Here is a 17,144-nt window from a genome sequence, read left to right on the forward strand (position 1 = left end):
TTTTTAAAAAACTGTCAGTTAATTACCATATGGCCAGATGAAAGAATTCAAACTGCCCCAATGTGATGGTTCAGAATTTTAAACACAGCTCGGTTTAGCTCTATAGGCAGTGGTCTGTAAATAAAAGCATTTACCAGTAATAAAATAAGGAAGTTATTTTCAGTAAAATAATATTTCACTTAAAGTTCATGCAGTTATGTTTCTTTTTATAAAATGACCTTCATTGTTTGTACTGTATAAACCTTTTGTCCTGAAAATCCTGCACTGATATTATTTTATGGACAAATTGAAGTTACCTATACAGTTTAAAAAACAAAAACACTCTACTTTCTAAACCCATGTCTTTTGCTGGGAAAGGTGATGACTTTTTTCCTTTTTCTCAAAGACTTTTTAAAAAAATAAGATTTGCATGTAGGAAATGACAGTGTAATTGGATGGCAGATAGAAAGCAATGCTTGATTGGCTGACAGAAAAATTGAGGACCCAGTTATGGAGGCCCTCAACACCTACTTAAGTCTATAGGGTTTCCATCCTATTGAAATCCCCTGATTTTCTGCAGGATCAGTCCCTAACGTGATTTAAAACAGATTTTCTATAAAGACCTCACTGGATATGAACATACACTTTTTTAACCCCTTGGTTTTGCTGAGGAAAAAGAAAAGACATTGAAGAGACAACCTGAAATGTACACATCATATTTGACATTCAACAACTTGAAGCAGTTACAACCCATGGAAGCCACGTTTCCTTATCATCCATCATTATATTTGCTGCTGACTAAAACTCAGATAGTATGTCTCATACCAGGAATGTTATAAGAAAGTAGACAGACAGAATCGAAAAAGCATTAGTTTAATGAAAAACCTCTGTATCCCATCCCACTTCCTCTAATGTGCTTTTGCAAGTTTTAGCCGTAAGTGGAAATTGCTTTTTGCTTTGCAAACAAGGCTGCATGATTATAAAACCATGAGACATTTGCATATTTCAGCCAAATTGGAAATGAAATACTATAGGACATATTGTAAATGTTTACAATCGTTTCATGAAGCAAAAATCCAGTTGTAGTGCAGTGGGCACCGTTACAAACTGGATATCTGCCACCTGCAGTGGTTAAATTTACTACAGTATATGAGATAGAGAATATTACACATACTGTGGCAAAAGTACATAGCGTGCATCCCTAAAAGCTCATTTTTATGGTGCCAAGTGTAATGACTACTTGTTTTTCATTTCCAGAAGTCACTCAATTTTCAGTGGTTTTTACTTGCTGCCTTTTAAAGAACAACAATAGTTTCTGTCTACATTACTACAGTTAAGTGGTGAAACTAGAGCCTATTAAATGCCCTTGACTTTGAAATCATGAGTTATGCATGTTGTGATAGGATTTACCAGCATTTCTTAGCAGTCTTGTTTCTATTGCAGTTGAAATTGGAGATTGGGCATCTCACTACCTTAGACTTTTAAAAATAGCCAAGTCTATATTATTTTAATAATACTCACTGTATGTGTAACATCCATAACAAATATTCAATCTTTATTTTTAAATTTTATTAAGTAAAAACAATAATACAAAATGTATCATATTTTTGAGAGTTTCTTATACTCTTATAGGTATCAGGTCAAAATAAAATTGGAAAACAATTAGCACTGAGCTCTGTTGACCTGGAATGGTATGGCTTATAGCTAGTCAGAAAGCTCCAACTGCATCTAGACTAGTGTCTTCCCAGTGCACAAGAAGCTGAAATACTCCAAAGAGTTGTGTGGAAAATAGAAAGCAAATCTGCATCTGACTATACAGCAGACCTCCAAGATGAGTCATGTTGTTCAGGATGGGACGAATGGATATGCCATTACAAAATATGAAAAAAGGAAGGGTATAGTGAAGGTTGAAAAAATTTAGTTAATAGCAGAAAAATGGTTAGTTGACTGTCACATACTGGTCTCCAGGCCAGCAGTGCATGCCAATAGTCAGTCCCCAGGGATACTGGAATATTATCCCCAAATCCAGTGCAGGGAACAACTCCCCATATAGTGGAATTTATTAGTCTACAGCGAAGCAGTGTGCAGTCACACACTACAATAGGAGTTACATGAAGTGTGTGTATTTGCAGTGAGGTTCATTAGCAGCTACAGAGAAACAAGGCAACATCCTTCTCTGAGAGCTATACTGAGCATACTCGAGTTCTTTGCCACAATGCTGGGTGCATGCACGCCAGGGAGAGCTCTAAGGTTCATCCAGCGGTGCTATAGAAAGCTGAAACTTCTACACAGCATGTTATTGTATCAGTCTTCCCTCCTACTCACCAAGCTTCCATTTGTGTGTGCCTCGATTGCGTCTCTCAATGTGCAGCCCCTTAGTATACAGATGACACACGCAGCTAAGGATCCTGCTGTGTGCACAAGTGCCTGATTCCAATCTGGCTCACTATACAATATTTTGCAACTTGATTGCTTTACTGGACATTGGTCTGTTCAGAATTCATACTCCACATCTCAGAGACTGATTAAATGTTCAAGTTTATACTTTCTCCCCACCCCCACTAGTGAAGCCCTGTGTATGGCCACTTGTAATAAGCATCTGTGGACAGAGAATAACATGAAATAAGATGACCTGGTTTCCATTCCCAACACTGCTCAAAACTGTGGAGCCAGTGGAAAGTCAATTAACATATGCCTTTTACCCTGTCTGTAAAACTGGGAGATGTTTACCCACCTCTTTAAAGTGCTTTGTGATATAGAGATGAAAAATGCCATGTAAGTGCAAAATTTTATTATTTACAATATAATTTTCCTCTAGCAGATGCTATCTTTTTTGACTGTAATCATATATATTGAAGTTGTACCATCTAATTTCTAAGAACAGTCTATAGTGAACATCACTTTATCAAAGAATCTTAGGTAAATACATGTGAAATATTCAAAATGAAATGATAAACCATTGAAAATTCAGGGACATTATTTAATTATGAATTAACAAAAGATCCAGTTTTTGTAGAAAATTTCATCAAGGTATGCAATAATTTGGAACAAAAATAGAAGTTTCTAAGTGAAAGAAAGCCTGCTTTTTGAGCATAGATGGCTTTTGCAAAGAAAAATAAGAAATGTGTTTTCATATGTTTTCAATATGAAAGTGACCTTTTTTTAAAAATTTCAATCATTTCAATCTTTTGATAAATTTCTCTCCATCTCACTTTTTTATGATGCTGACATACTATGGGCCACTGCACTAAAAGCACAAGCCTTTTTGACTGAAAATTTGGCAGCAAAACCAGAATAGCCAGATGCTACATTGGACATCACTATAGAATGAGCAAGTAATTAACTAGATATCTCAAACTACTGAATGACCAGTTACTCTGTGGTTTAATTCATTACAGAAGCATTACATTTATTTATTTGGGGCCATATTGTTCCTGGTTCTTGTCCATGTGTGTTGGGGAAGAGATGGGTTTGTGTGGTGGTGGTGGGGTGCCACAGAAGCCTTCCTTGTCCTGTGCACCCTGGCCTGATCCTGCAAAAGAAATTACACATATGCTTCACTATACTAAGGTGAGTAGTCCCACTGGAATCATAGAACTGGGTAAAAGTGGCCATAACATAATTAAATGTAACATCTTTATGAGAGGGAAACCACCAAAGAAGCCCACCACAGTAACATTTAACTTCACAAAGGAGAACTACACAAAATGAAGAAGCTAGTTAAATGGAAGTTGAAAGCAGCAGTCACAAAAGTGAAATGCCTGCTAACAGCATTGAAACTTTTTAAAAACCCAAAACACTCTAATAGAAGCGCAAATCAAATGCATACCCCAAATTAAAAAACATAGAAAGAGGACCAAAAAAAAAAAATGCCACCATGGCTAAACAACATAGTAAACAAAGCAGTTAGAGATAAAAAGACATCCTTTTAAAATTAGAAGTTAAATCTTACTGAGGAAAATAGAAAGGAACATAAACTCTGGCAAGTCAAGTGTACAAGTATAGTTAGGCAGGCCAAAAAAAATTTGAAGAGACAAAAGACTCAAAAACTAACAGCAACTTTTTCTTTAAGTACATCATAATCAGGAAGCCTTCCAAACAATCACTGGGACCAATGGATGATCAAGGTGGTAAAGGAGAACTCAAGGAAGACAAGGCCATTATGGACAAGCTAAATTAATTTGTTGCATCCATCTTTACTGCAGAGGATGTGAGGAAGGTTCTGACACCAGACCCATTCTTTTTAGGTGACAGATCTGAGGAACTGTCCCAATTTGAGGTGTCAGTAAAGGAGATTTTGGAACAAATTGATAAATTAAACAGTAATAAGTCACCAGGACCAGATGGTATTCACCCAAGAATTCTGAAGGAACTCAACTATGAAATTGCAGTACTACTAACTGTGGTATGTAGCCTATAATTTAAATCAGCTTCTGTACCAGATGACTGAAAGATAGCTAGTGTGACACCAATATTTTAAAAACAGCTCCAGAGGCATTCCTGGCAATTTCAGACTGGTAAGCCTACCTTCAGTCCCAGGCAAATTGATTGAAACTATAGTAAAGAACAGAATTATCAGACACATAGATGGACACAATTTTGCTTTTGTAAAGGGAATCATGCCTCACAAAACTATTAGAATTTTTTGAAGGAGTGAACAAAATGTGGGCAAAGGTGATCAAGTGGATATAGTGTACTTGGACTTATAGAAAGCCTTTGACAAGGTCCCACATCAAAGGCTTTTAAGCAAAGTAAGCATTCCTAGGATAAGGGGGGATGTCCTCTTATGGTCAGTAACTTGTTAAAAGTCAGGAAACAAAGAGAAGGAATAAATGGTCAAAATGGATTGAGGTAAATAGTGGTGTTCCCCAGGGATCTGTACTGGGACCAGTGCTATTCAACATATTCACAAATGAGCTGGAAAAAGACATAAACACCGAGGTGGTAAAATTAGCAGATGATACAAAACTCCTCAAGATAGTGAAGTTCAAAGCACGTAGGGCATGTAGGAATGATATCAGGAGGGCCAAATCGCACCTGGAGCTGCAGCTAGCAAGAGATGTCAAGAATAACAAGAAGGGTTTCTTCAGGTATGTTGGCAACAAGAAGAAAGTCAAGGAAAGTGTGGGCCCCTTAATGAATGAGGGAGGCAACCTAGTGACAGAGGATGTGGAAAAAGCTAATGTACTCAATGCTTTTTTTGCCTCTGTCTTCACTAACAAGGTCAGCTCCCAGACTGCTGCGCTGGGCATCACAAAATGGGGAAGAGATGGCCAGCCCTCTGTGGAGATAGAGGTGGTTAGGGACTATTTAGAAAAGCTGGACGTGCACAAGTCCATGGGGCCGGACGAGTTGCATCCGAGAGTGCTGAAGGAATTGGCGGCTGTGATTGCAGAGCCATTGGCCATTATCTTTGAAAACTCGTGGCGAATGGGGGAAGTCCCGGATGACTGGAAAAAGGCTAATGTAGTGCCCATCTTTAAAAAAGGGAAGACGGAGGATCCTGGGAACTACAGGCCAGTCAGCCTCACCTCAGTCCCTGGAAAAATCATGGAGCAGGTCCTCAAAGAATCAATCCTGAAGCACTTGCATTAGAGGAAAGTGATCAGGAACAGCCAGCATGGATTCACCAAGGGAAGGTCATGCCTTACTAATCTAATCGCCTTTTATGATGAGCTTACTTGTTCTGTGGATGAAGGGAAAGCAGTGGATGTATTGTTTCTTGACTTTAGCAAAGCTTTTGACACGGTCTCCCACAGTATTCTTGTCAGCAAGTTAAGGAAGTATGGGCTGGATGAATGCACTATAAGGTGGGTAGAAAGTTGGCTAGATTGTCGGGCTCAACGGGTAGTGATCAATGGCTCCATGTCTAGTTGGCAGCCGGTGTCAAGTGGAGTGCCCCAGGGGTCGGTCCTGGGGCCGGTTTTGTTCAATATCTTCATAAATGATCTGGAGGATGGTGTGGATTGCACTCTCAGCAAATTTGCGGATGATACTAAACTGGGAGGAGTGGTAGATACGCTGGAGGGGAGGGATAGGATACAGAAGGACCTAGACAAATTGGAGGATTGGGCCAAAAGAAATCTGATGAGGTTCAATAAGGATAAGTGCAGGGTCCTGCACTTAGGACGGAAGAATCCAATGCACCGCTACAGACTAGGGACCGAATGGCTAGGCAGCAGTTCTGCAGAAAAGGACCTAGGGGTGACAGTGGACGAGAAGCTGGATATGAGTCAGCAGTGTGCCCTTGTTGCCAAAAAGGCCAATGGCATTTTGGGATGTATAAGTAGGGGCATAGCGAGCAGATCGAGGGACGTGATCGTTCCCCTCTATTCGACATTGGTGAGGCCTCATCTGGAGTACTGTGTCCAGTTTTGGGCCCCACACTACAAGAAGGATGTGGATAAATTGGAGAGAGTCCAGCGAAGGGCAACAAAAATGATTAGGGGTCTAGAACACATGACTTATGAGGAGAGGCTGAGGGAGCTGGGATTGTTTAGTCTACAGAAGAGAAGAATGAGGGGGGATTTGATAGCTGCTTTCAACTACCTGAAACGGGGTTCCAAAGAGGATGGCTCTAGACTGTTCTCAATGGTAGCAGAACGAGGAGTAATGGTCTCAAGTTGCAGTGGGGGAGGTTTAGATTGGATATTAGGAAAAACTTTTTCACTAAGAGGGTGGTGAAACACTGGAATGCGTTACCTAGGGAGGTGGTAGAATCTCCTTCCTTAGAGGTTTTTAAGGTCAGGCTTGACAAAGCCCTGGCTGGGATGATTTAACTGGGACTTGGTCCTGCTTCGAGCAGGGGGTTGGACTAGATGACCTTCTGAGGTCCCTTCCAACCCTGATATTCTATGATTCTATGATTCTATGAAAGCAAACCGTGAAGAGTTACATACAGATCTCTCAAAACTGGGTGACTGGGCAACAAAATGGCAGATGAAATACAATGTTGATAATGCACACTGGAAAACATAACTCCAAATATACATACAAAATGATGGGATTGAAATTAGCTGTTATTGCTCAAAAAAGAGATCTTAGAGTGTTTGTGGATAGTTCTCTGAAAATATCTGCCCAATGTGCAGTGGCAGTAAAAAAACAGAACGTTGGGAACCGTTAGGAAAAGGATCGATAATAAGACAATAGATATCATAATGCCACTATATATATCCATGGTACACCCACACCTTGAATACTGCATTGTTCTAGTTGTTCCATCTCAGAAAAGATATATTAGAATTGGAAAAGGTACAGAGAAGAGCAACAAAAATCATTAAGAGTATAGAACAGCTGCCAGATGAGGAGAAATTAAAAAGACTGGGAATTTTCAGTTTGAAAAATTTTCAGTTTGACTAAGGGAGGATATGATAGAGGCCTATAAAATCATGACTGGTGTGGAGAAAGTGAATAAGGAAGTGTTATTCACTCGTTAGTCAACAGGTTTAAAACAAACAAAAGGAAGTACTTCTTCACACAATGCACGGTCAACCTGTAGAACTCGTTGCCAGAGGATGTTGAGAAGGCCAAAGCTATAATTGTATTAAAAAAGAACTATATAAATTCATGGAGGATAGGTCCATCAATGACTATCAGCCAAGATGATCGGGGATGCAAACCTATGCTTTAGGTGTCCCTAGACTCAGAAGCTGGGAGTGGATGATGGGATGGATCACTCGATGATTGACTGTTCCATTCATTCCACCAGAAGCACCTGGAATTGGTCACTGTTGGAAGGCAAGCTATTGGGCTAGATGGACCATTGACCTGACCGTTCTTATGTTCTTAACAAAAGTAGAGAACTTGTTTTTGCAGTATTGGGACCTTTTGTGCCAAAATAAAAGTGACAAGATTCAACAGATTGTTTAGCTGTGACGCTTCGGGTAACTTTTTTTGACCTGAAGAAGAGCTCTGTGTGGCTTGAAAATTGTCCCTCTCACAGAGACAGTTTGTCCGATAAAAGATATTACCTCATCTACCTTGTCTCTTTCGTATATCCTGGAACCGACACAGCAACAAATACACTTTAAAAAGGAAATCGTGACAGATGGGATTACTTTGCTAGTTTTGTTATGCAATTTTCCTCTAAACCTTAGAATTTGTGCTTAGAATTATTCTGCTTTTTACAGAAGTTCATTTGCGAAACCCAGTAAGAAGCAGAATACAGCCATGTGATAAAAACAAACAATACCTAAATCCCAATCACTAAACATTATTTAGTGCAAATCATCATCAGTACCTTGTTAATCTTTGAATCTCAAAGTCCCAGCATCCAAAGAGTTATTTTTCAGCAGTGTCTGAAATCCAGAGAATAACTAGCTTACTATTTTCTATGATACTGAACTGAACTTCCAAGTGTTTCTCCTGAAAAGCCAGTTTTATTAACAAATGGGTATGTTCTCCACTGGATATTGGGCCTAAGAAAACACAGATCAGAGACTTCCCCCCAACAAAGAATCACCCTACCCCTCCCCCCCGGCCATGGTTTAAAATCTTGCCTTTTTTCAGAGTTTTGAGATGCGACTGTTTTCTCTCTTCCTTTCTCATCTGAGATTCTCTGTCTGTACGTCAGCTACCCAGCATCTTATTTCCTTTAGTTACATTAGTAGACCACACAACTGAGTGAATCATTTTACCTTTCTCACTTCAACTGATTTGTTAATCACCTCTGCCTCCTGTTCAGCTCAGCCTTCCTTTATGTTCACTCATGCAGCCAGGCAACTGAATTTGCCCTTTAAGACTACTGTAAACTTCAAGAAGCTTGCCTGTTTCTGCACAGAATTTCAGCAGAATGATATTTGCTGAAGCAGTTTGTTTTGTGGCTCAAAATGGGGGAGCCAGGAGTCTGCTGGGCACAGTTAGTCACTGGATAGGAAGTTTAAACTGTTTTCATTGAGTTATGAAATGATAACCAAAGTAAAATTATAGGATTATTTTTTCTAAAATCTCCCCCCCGACACTTTTTCCATAGGTTTTACCTCTAATTTTTGAATTTACATTCAAGATTTAAAGACGGTTTTACTATTTTACTTAGTTTAACCACAAAAATGTATCCCTTACTCAAAAACACAAGCCAGGTCGGAAATACAGCTAAGAAAAGGTGACTTATTAATGGAGCTATGGGGATATTTCTTTATAATTAATTTAATTAATGTGCAAGTTGCACCGCCAAAGATAGCAACAGAGATGCCAACTGTTAATGTGTTCAAACAGAAATCAGACATGCATTTCGAGAAAAGAACATTCACTAGCTATGCAGGTGAATGGGCCTAGATGAAATTAATGGCCTCCTCACACTTGAAAATGCTCCTATGCTACCAACTTAATAAAGACTGTGACTTTCCTAGTCTATATTAAATCATTGTAACCAGTGTGAAATCAGTTTGATGCAATTAGAAATGATAAATGACTTGAGAAAACCATTAAACTAGTTTTGAAAGGAAAGAAAGTAGATTTTTAAAGCATACTATTTTTTTGTACATTTTCCATTATAAACTATGGATAGGATGTTGTTACTGGGAGACAAAGTGACATAACCCATGTTATAACTGACTTTGTCCTGTTTATACTGGGATATTTTCCAATTTTTGTCTTGTGCTCTTGGCCTTGATTCAGCTCCACCATCTAAATTTGCTCAGAACAAAGCTAATCTACAGAAACCAGCTGAAATTGGGCTTCCATTGGGAGTCAATCAAAATGTAGAGGAGCGCCAAGATATAATTATGGTAGTAAGCAGGTCAGAGATAAGGTACACAAAGATGGTTGAGCTGAGCAGCATTCCAATAAGAAACATTGTATGACTGTCAGTTCTGAATTTATGAATGAGTTAATCTAGCTCAGATATGGTACATTGTTTTGGACCTGTGTGCCTCAGGCCTGCTTGAACAAAGGTAGGAAAACTTATTGTGAAAGACTTACTGTCCATTTTGTGATGTCAGTTAGAAGCCTCTGAATATCAAGGTAAACTAAGCTTCAGGAACTTGAGTTTTGGAAGAAGTGGTCAGTCTCAACATTATGCAACTGAACTCCATGATGAGCCAACACCCCTCCCCTCCCCCCCCCCTCCCCCCCCAAAAAACAGAGAAAACCAGGCCACAGTGAAGAAACCATAAATAATGGCCCAATTGAAGTCAGTAAGTGCCAAGACTTCACCTTATGTGTATGAACCTGTACTCATTGAAATCAGTGGGACTACTCATAAACAAAGCCATGAGTGTGCCTAAGTGTTTTGCGGGATTGGGGCTTTTGTCATGAACTCTTTTGCACTAACTTTCCCCCCCCCCCCGAGCTTCTGGCGGTTGCTGGTTGTTCTACTTCCTTTTGAGATTGAATAGTTCTCTTAATCTATGTTTCCCCATTCCTTTCCTCAGTCCCCAAATCTTATTAAACTACATACAGTAGTTTCACTTACTCCCTTACTCCCATTTTATCATCCAATAATTCGTCCATTTGGTTGCTCCTAGAAAATAGAAAAATGAGGGAAATTGAAAAATTGGCTTTTTTCTAACACATAAGAAGTCAAAATGTTAAATGATTAAAGTAGAAATGCTAGTTCATAAACACAAGTATGGCATAGTTGGCATCACCAAGACTTGGGGGGATAATATAAATGACTAGAATATTGGTATAGAAGGGTACAGTTTGCTCAGGAAGGACAGGCAAAGAAAAAAGGAGGAGGTGTTGCTTTATATATCAAAGATGTATACAATGGGACTGAGGGTGAGAGGGAAATAGGAGACAGACTTGTTGAAAGTCTCTGGGTCAGGATAAATGGTTAAAAAACAAGGGGGTTGTCATGATAGAAGTCTACTACAGACCACCTAACCAGGAAAGAGACGTGGATGAGGGTCTTTATACACAACTAGCAAAATCGTCCAAAGCACAGGATGTGATGGTGATGGGAGAATTCAACTATCTGGACATCTGTTGGGAAAATAACACAGCAGGGCAGAGATTATCCAACAAGTTCTTGGAATGTATTGAAGACATTCCAATACATGGAGGAGAAAGCAACCAGAGGAGAATCTGTTTTAGATTCGATTTTGACAAATAGGGAGGAACAGGTTGAGAATTTGAAAGTGGAATGCAGCTTCAGTGAAAATGATCACGAAATGATCACAGTTCATGATTCTAAGAAGGAAAAACCGTGCAATGAAGATAATGGATTTAAAGAAGGCAGACTTGAACAAACACAGGGAGTTTGTAGATAAGATCCTATGGTAAGCAAGACTAAGATGAAAAACAGTTCAAGAGTGCTGCCAGTTTTTAAAGGAGACATTATTAAGGGCATAAGAGCAAACTATCCCACTGCATAGGAAAGGATAAGAAGTATGGCAAGAGACCACCCTGGCTTAATCAGGAGATCTTCAATGATCTAGAAATGAAAAGAGTCCTACAAAAAGTGGAAACTAGGTCAAATTACAAAGGATGAATATAAACTGCACAAGCACATAGGGATAATATTAGAAAGCCAAGGCACAAAAGGAGATCAAACTAGCTAGAGACAAAAAGGGTAACAAGAAAACATTCTATAATATTCCATTATTGAATGAGGGGGAAACGATGACAGAAAATGTGGAAATGGCTAAATGACTCTTTTGTTTCAGTTTTCACCAAAAAGTTTAGCAGAGATTGGATATCTAACATAGTGAACACCAGTGAAAAGTGAGGTAGGACGTGAGGCTAAAATAGGGAAAGAACAAGTTAGAAATTACTTAGACAAATTCTATGTCTTCAAGTCACCAGGGTTGAAATGCATCCTAGAATACTCAAGGAGTTGACTGAGCAGATATCTGAGCCACTAGCGATTATCTTCCAAAAATCAGGGCAGATGGGAGAGTTCCAGAGGACTGGAAAGGGGCAGATATAGTGCCAATCTATAAAAAGGTGAATAAGGACAACTCACGGAATTAGAGACCAGTCATCTTAACTTTAGTACCAGAAAAGATAATGGAGCAAATATTAAACAATCAGTTTGCAAACACACAGAAGATAATAAGGTGGTAAGTAGCAGTCAGCATGGATTTTTGTCAAGAACAAATTGTGTCAAACCAACCTAATAACTTTCGTTGACAGGGTAACAAGCCTTGTGGATAGGAGGTGATATATTTTGATTTTAGTAAGGCTTGTGATACTGTCTCGTATGACCTTCTCATAAACAAACTAGGGAAATTCAACCTAGATGGAACTACTATAAGGCGGGTCAATAACTGGTTGGAAGACCATTACCACAGAGTAGTTATCAGTGGTTCACAGTCAACCTGGAAGGGAATATCAAGTGAGGTCCATCAGGGAACAGTCCTAGATCCAGTTCTGTTCAATATCTTTATAAACTATTTAGGTAATGGCTTATTAACTTTGTAGATGATACCAAGCTGGGAGGGACTGCAAATGCTTTGGAGGATAGGAATAAAATTCAAAATGATCTGGACAAACTGGAGAAATGGTCTGAAGTAAACAGGATGAAATTCAATAAGGACAAATGCAGAGTACTCCACTTTGGAAGGAACAATCAATTGCACACATACAAAATGGAAAATGACTGCCTGGGAAGGAGTACTGCAGAAAAGGATTTGGGGGTCAGAGTAGATCACAAGCTAAATATGAGTCAACAGTGTAACACTCTTGCAAAAAAAAAAAAAAAGCAATCATTGTGGGATGTGTAAACAAGAAAGTTGTAAAAAAGACATGAGAAGTAGTTCTTCTGCTCTACTGTGTGCTGATATGGCCTCAACCGGAGTATCATATCCAGTTCTGGGCGCCACACTTCAGGAAAGATGTGGACAAATTGGAGAAAGTCCAGAGGAGAGCAACAAAAATTATTAAAGGTCTAGAAAACATCATCTATGAAGAAAGATTAAAAAAACTGGGTTTGTTTAGTCTGGACAAGAGAAGACTAAGGGGGATATGATAACAGTTTTCAATTATATAAAAGGTCATTAAAGGAAGGAGAGAGAAAAATTGTTCTTGTTAACCTCTGAGGATAGGACAAGAAGCAATGGGATTAAATTGCAGCAAGAGTGGTTTAGGTTGAACATTAGGAAAAACCTCATAATTCTCAGGGTGGTTAAACACTGGAATAAATTGCCTAGGAAGGTTTTTAACAGTAGTTTAGACAGTCACCTGTCAGGGATGTTCTAGATCATCCTGAGTCCTGCTTTGAGTGCAGGAGACTGGACTAGAAGACTCTCAATGTCCCTTCCAGTCCTATGATTTTATGATGATTTCTTGGATTTTACTTCCTTGAATTTGCAAATCATAAAGTTTTGGGAGTTCCACTGGCCAAATCTGTGTTAAAAAACCACCATAAAGCTAATCTCATAGCTGTGTTTTAGCACTTAATTCAGAATAGAGTCTGGAAGAGAATGCAATTTAATAAATGACGTGCTTGCTCAGTTCGTTTACCGTTTAATAGTTGTTAGTTTGATGCTACCTTGCTTCATTCTTCTTGCAAGATTCTTTATAATTTTATTTTAACATAGCTCATTACGAATTTTGGGACATATTTGTGGACATTTCATAAGAGGGTAAGTAAGTGAATATTTTAATAAGGTTAGCTCACTCTTTGTTTTTATTCTCAATATTTTGAGATACATGTACTGGGGTTTTTATTATATGATACTCATGTTATAACATTAAAAACTCTTGGAGGCTTGAATATGTATTTTCAGTCTAATAGTAACTTGTCTAATTTTCCACTCCATTGCACAAGTTTTTTGCTAGTGTTTAACTATGTGTTTCATGAAACGAGTATAGCAGAGCAGAGAATCAATCCCATCATTCTTGCTCACATGCTCCATGTATATTTTTAAATTATTTTTACTAACAATTGACACCAGTCTATAAAATCAATTATTAGTAGTTTGTGAATGTATAATGTTAAAAACTCAAACATCTAAAACAATTATATGTAACACTTTGGTTAAAATCATGTTTTCAAAAAGACACTAACATGTTTTTGGAAAAATATTTAATATAAAATTAAAATGGCATTTGTTAAAAATAGAAGACCATATTGATTATAAATATTTATTTACAATAAATAAAAATAAATATTTATCTTCTATGTTTGGTTGACAAGAGGACATAACTCTTCTAATACGTCTTTGTGCAAATAACAAACATTGTAATTGCAAGTGCTACCCCTGATGTTATCTGTCCATTTAAAATAGTTATAATATAACTATCACGGAATTTAAAGGTGTCTCTGTCTTCCTGTTTTGTTTTGTTTAGTATCTGATGCTGCCTCACAACTCAACTTGAGAAAAGCTGTAGTTTTTATTAGAGCAGCATGGAATGTTTGAGATTTTTCTAAAGGGAAAGGCCGTAAGATGAAAATCCCTTAAAAAAAAAAATCGAAACAGCTGGTAGCATTAACTGTGCATTTAGGCAAATGTTTTCATCAGAAAGGATACACTATGCAGAAGTAGCTTAGAACAAATCCCAAGCAAAGCCATATTCTTCCTTTGTTAAGCACAGGCATCCCTCACTGATGTCAGCTGGATTTACGTGCAAGCTTATGAGGTCAGAATTTGACCTGCAGTGTTTAGAAAATAATGAGAAAATCTTTATGGGTAGATACATCTACCCCTTACCTTACATCACACAAACAAAATAGTTTTTCAAGAAGCTAATCGTAATACATAGGAGCACAACCAAAGGCGGGGAATACAGTGTTATACATGAATGAGTGGAAGAATGAGTAATGAGGGAATTTATCAATGGACAGCAAAGGAACCCATGGCCAAGGTTTCAAAAATAAGAGCTTGAAGTTAGGTTCCTAAATCCAAATTTAGGGCTCAAATCTTCCAAGGTTACTACTGTAGCTGAGGCCTGGCCTGACATGAGTAGCTAACACTCTTCACCAGACCCATCAAAGCACTTAAACATGCTTAACTTTACATTGTCACTTAATTGGGTCTGCTCAAATTCTGAGATTTAAGCATGTGGGTGTGTACTTTTCTGGATCAGGGTAAGAGTGCTCAGCACTTTGAAGAATCAGCCTCTTTGGCACCTATATAAGTAGCTTGGGGTGGGATTTTCAAAAGCATCTAAGCAAGTTAGAAGCCTATTGCACTAGCTTCCAGGGGTGCTGGGCACCTAACTTCCTTAAATACTTTTGAAAATCTTGCCCTTTTCTTCCCTAGTGAAGTCTATGGAAGTTTCTGTGTGCTTAGCTTAGTCGATGACCAGGCCAAATGTTAGGAGCCTAACTTCAGGCACACAGCTGGCAAATCTTGGTCCCCATTTTTACACCATGATGCAACTTCTCCGAAAAAAATCAGAACAATATTGGGAATATTATGCTATGAACATTTTCATTCCGGGATTTAGATTAATGTTATAGAAAACAAACTGACTCAGGTTGAATTAATGTTAACTCATGAGATTTAACAATGATGAACAAAATATGAAACCTAGTCGCATTTTTATTGATAGCACAACTATAGGCTCCTTATAAAATCACACAGAATTGCAATATTGTGCATGAAATAACTAATTTCTTTAAGAAAATACTTTATTTGCAATAATCACAACACAGAATTGGATTTCAGTTACTGTACATGTATTTTCTTGCAATGCTCTGGCTGTCTATAAATGCTGGATCCAGTGATGCCACCTTTGCTGCTATAAAGGAGTGAATACAGTGTAAAACTGCTGTCAGATCCTGAAATTCAAGTTCCTGAAAGAGGAAGTAAAAGACAAAATAGAGGTGAATCATTAGGGATCCTATCATTTTAAGTAAAGTGAGAAAAAGACAGGTTAGCAAATAACAGTGTTATTTACATGAAAATCTGGAACTTTAAATGGAACTGTAAGGTTAAAAATAATAATCTTAAAAGATCAATTCTCTTACCTGGTTTACTAACAACCCTTGAATTATGACCATTTACTTTTCATTCTTAATGCTGTTTATTTATTTATTTATTTTGCATTTTACACAGCATGACAACTGAAATAGACTATTTAGTTTGCATTTATAAAGCAACAGTGGATTTGTGTGTATCTGACTGAATTTGTTATGGAAGGGTGACCATAAACGGATGGAAATTTTCACAGTGAATACAACATTCACAATGTATAAGTCTGGAAAGAACTTCACCTGATGTTTTCTATGTAATTCCTAAGTATTACAGTCTATTTTAGAGTGGTTTGATAGGCGTACAAAATTTGGGAAGATGTATATTAATACTGCTTGCTTAAAAAAGTGATAGGTCACATAAACTGTGGCTCTGTGTGTAAGTCAGAGTTGCTTCTCATCCTCTCTCATAAATTTCCTCCTACTTTTAGGAACTCATACCTTACTTTTTGTCCTTATATCACTTCTTTCTCCAATTGCTACCAGCCAGTAAAGGGATGATATTCTGGTAGAGGAATATAGCTTAAAAATAGGTCAATTTACAGGATACTGTAATCTATAAAGTGTCAACCTGGCAAATAAACCGTGGGGATGTTTTTCATTTTGAGCGGAAACATTCCTTTTCAACAGGACATTTACTAAGCATGCTTAGTTACAAAGTATATCCTTTACGCTGCTATAATTCAAAGCACTGGACATTTGCGTTTGCCGTAATAGTATTTTATGATCTCTCCTAAACCAAATTGCGTCAAATAGTATATTTGAAACTCAAGGCTGTGTTCTGGAAAAAACTAGTTACTAGAGCACTTCACCATTGAAGAACATACATTTATTGGGCAGGAGCTGTTTCTCTGTATGACAGAACATTTCTCTAGAGTTTTCACAAACTAAGAAAAAAATTGTTAAATTCCCAGCCATTCGATTCTGCAACCCTTATTCACACAATTAGTCCTTACTCACCCAAGCAGTCCTATTGAGGTCAATGGAAATACTCATTTGAGTGAGGATTACTCACATGAGTAAGGGCTGCAGGATCAGGCCCAAGCTTGCCAAGTAGCGCTTTCTGAAAATGAACATAAATTTTCATATTAACGTCATTGAGAAAGACAATGATCATACATTTACAGAAATTTTGACTTTAAGCATCCCAATGCTGTTCGTACAGTACTTTATATATAAGGACCGCTTCTCCAATTCTGGAAGCACAGCAGCATGACACAGCTACTCAAAACTGAACAAAGAACCCCATATCCAGCTGAAACTGCAAAGAGAATTGTAGATAAGCCAAAAATACTTGGAATTTGAC

At 38.0% G+C, this 17,144-nt stretch overlaps 1 protein-coding gene across 1 annotated transcript in view; it reads right to left on the reverse strand.

Moving 5' to 3' along the window:
* Positions 1 to 14,074: 14,074 nt before the first annotated feature.
* SNTG2 (syntrophin gamma 2) overlaps positions 14,075 to 17,144 on the reverse strand; it is a 247,301-nt gene continuing 244,231 nt past the window's right edge. The window contains exon 17 of the mRNA XM_043541919.1: positions 14,075 to 15,661. Coding sequence (XP_043397854.1) covers positions 15,530 to 15,661 — 132 coding nt within the window. The 3' untranslated portion in view covers positions 14,075 to 15,529. The remainder of the gene's footprint in view (positions 15,662 to 17,144) is intronic.

The sequence above is a fragment of the Chelonia mydas genome, chromosome 3, assembly GCF_015237465.2.
Source record: "Chelonia mydas isolate rCheMyd1 chromosome 3, rCheMyd1.pri.v2, whole genome shotgun sequence".
Lineage (NCBI taxonomy): Eukaryota > Metazoa > Chordata > Testudines > Cheloniidae > Chelonia > Chelonia mydas.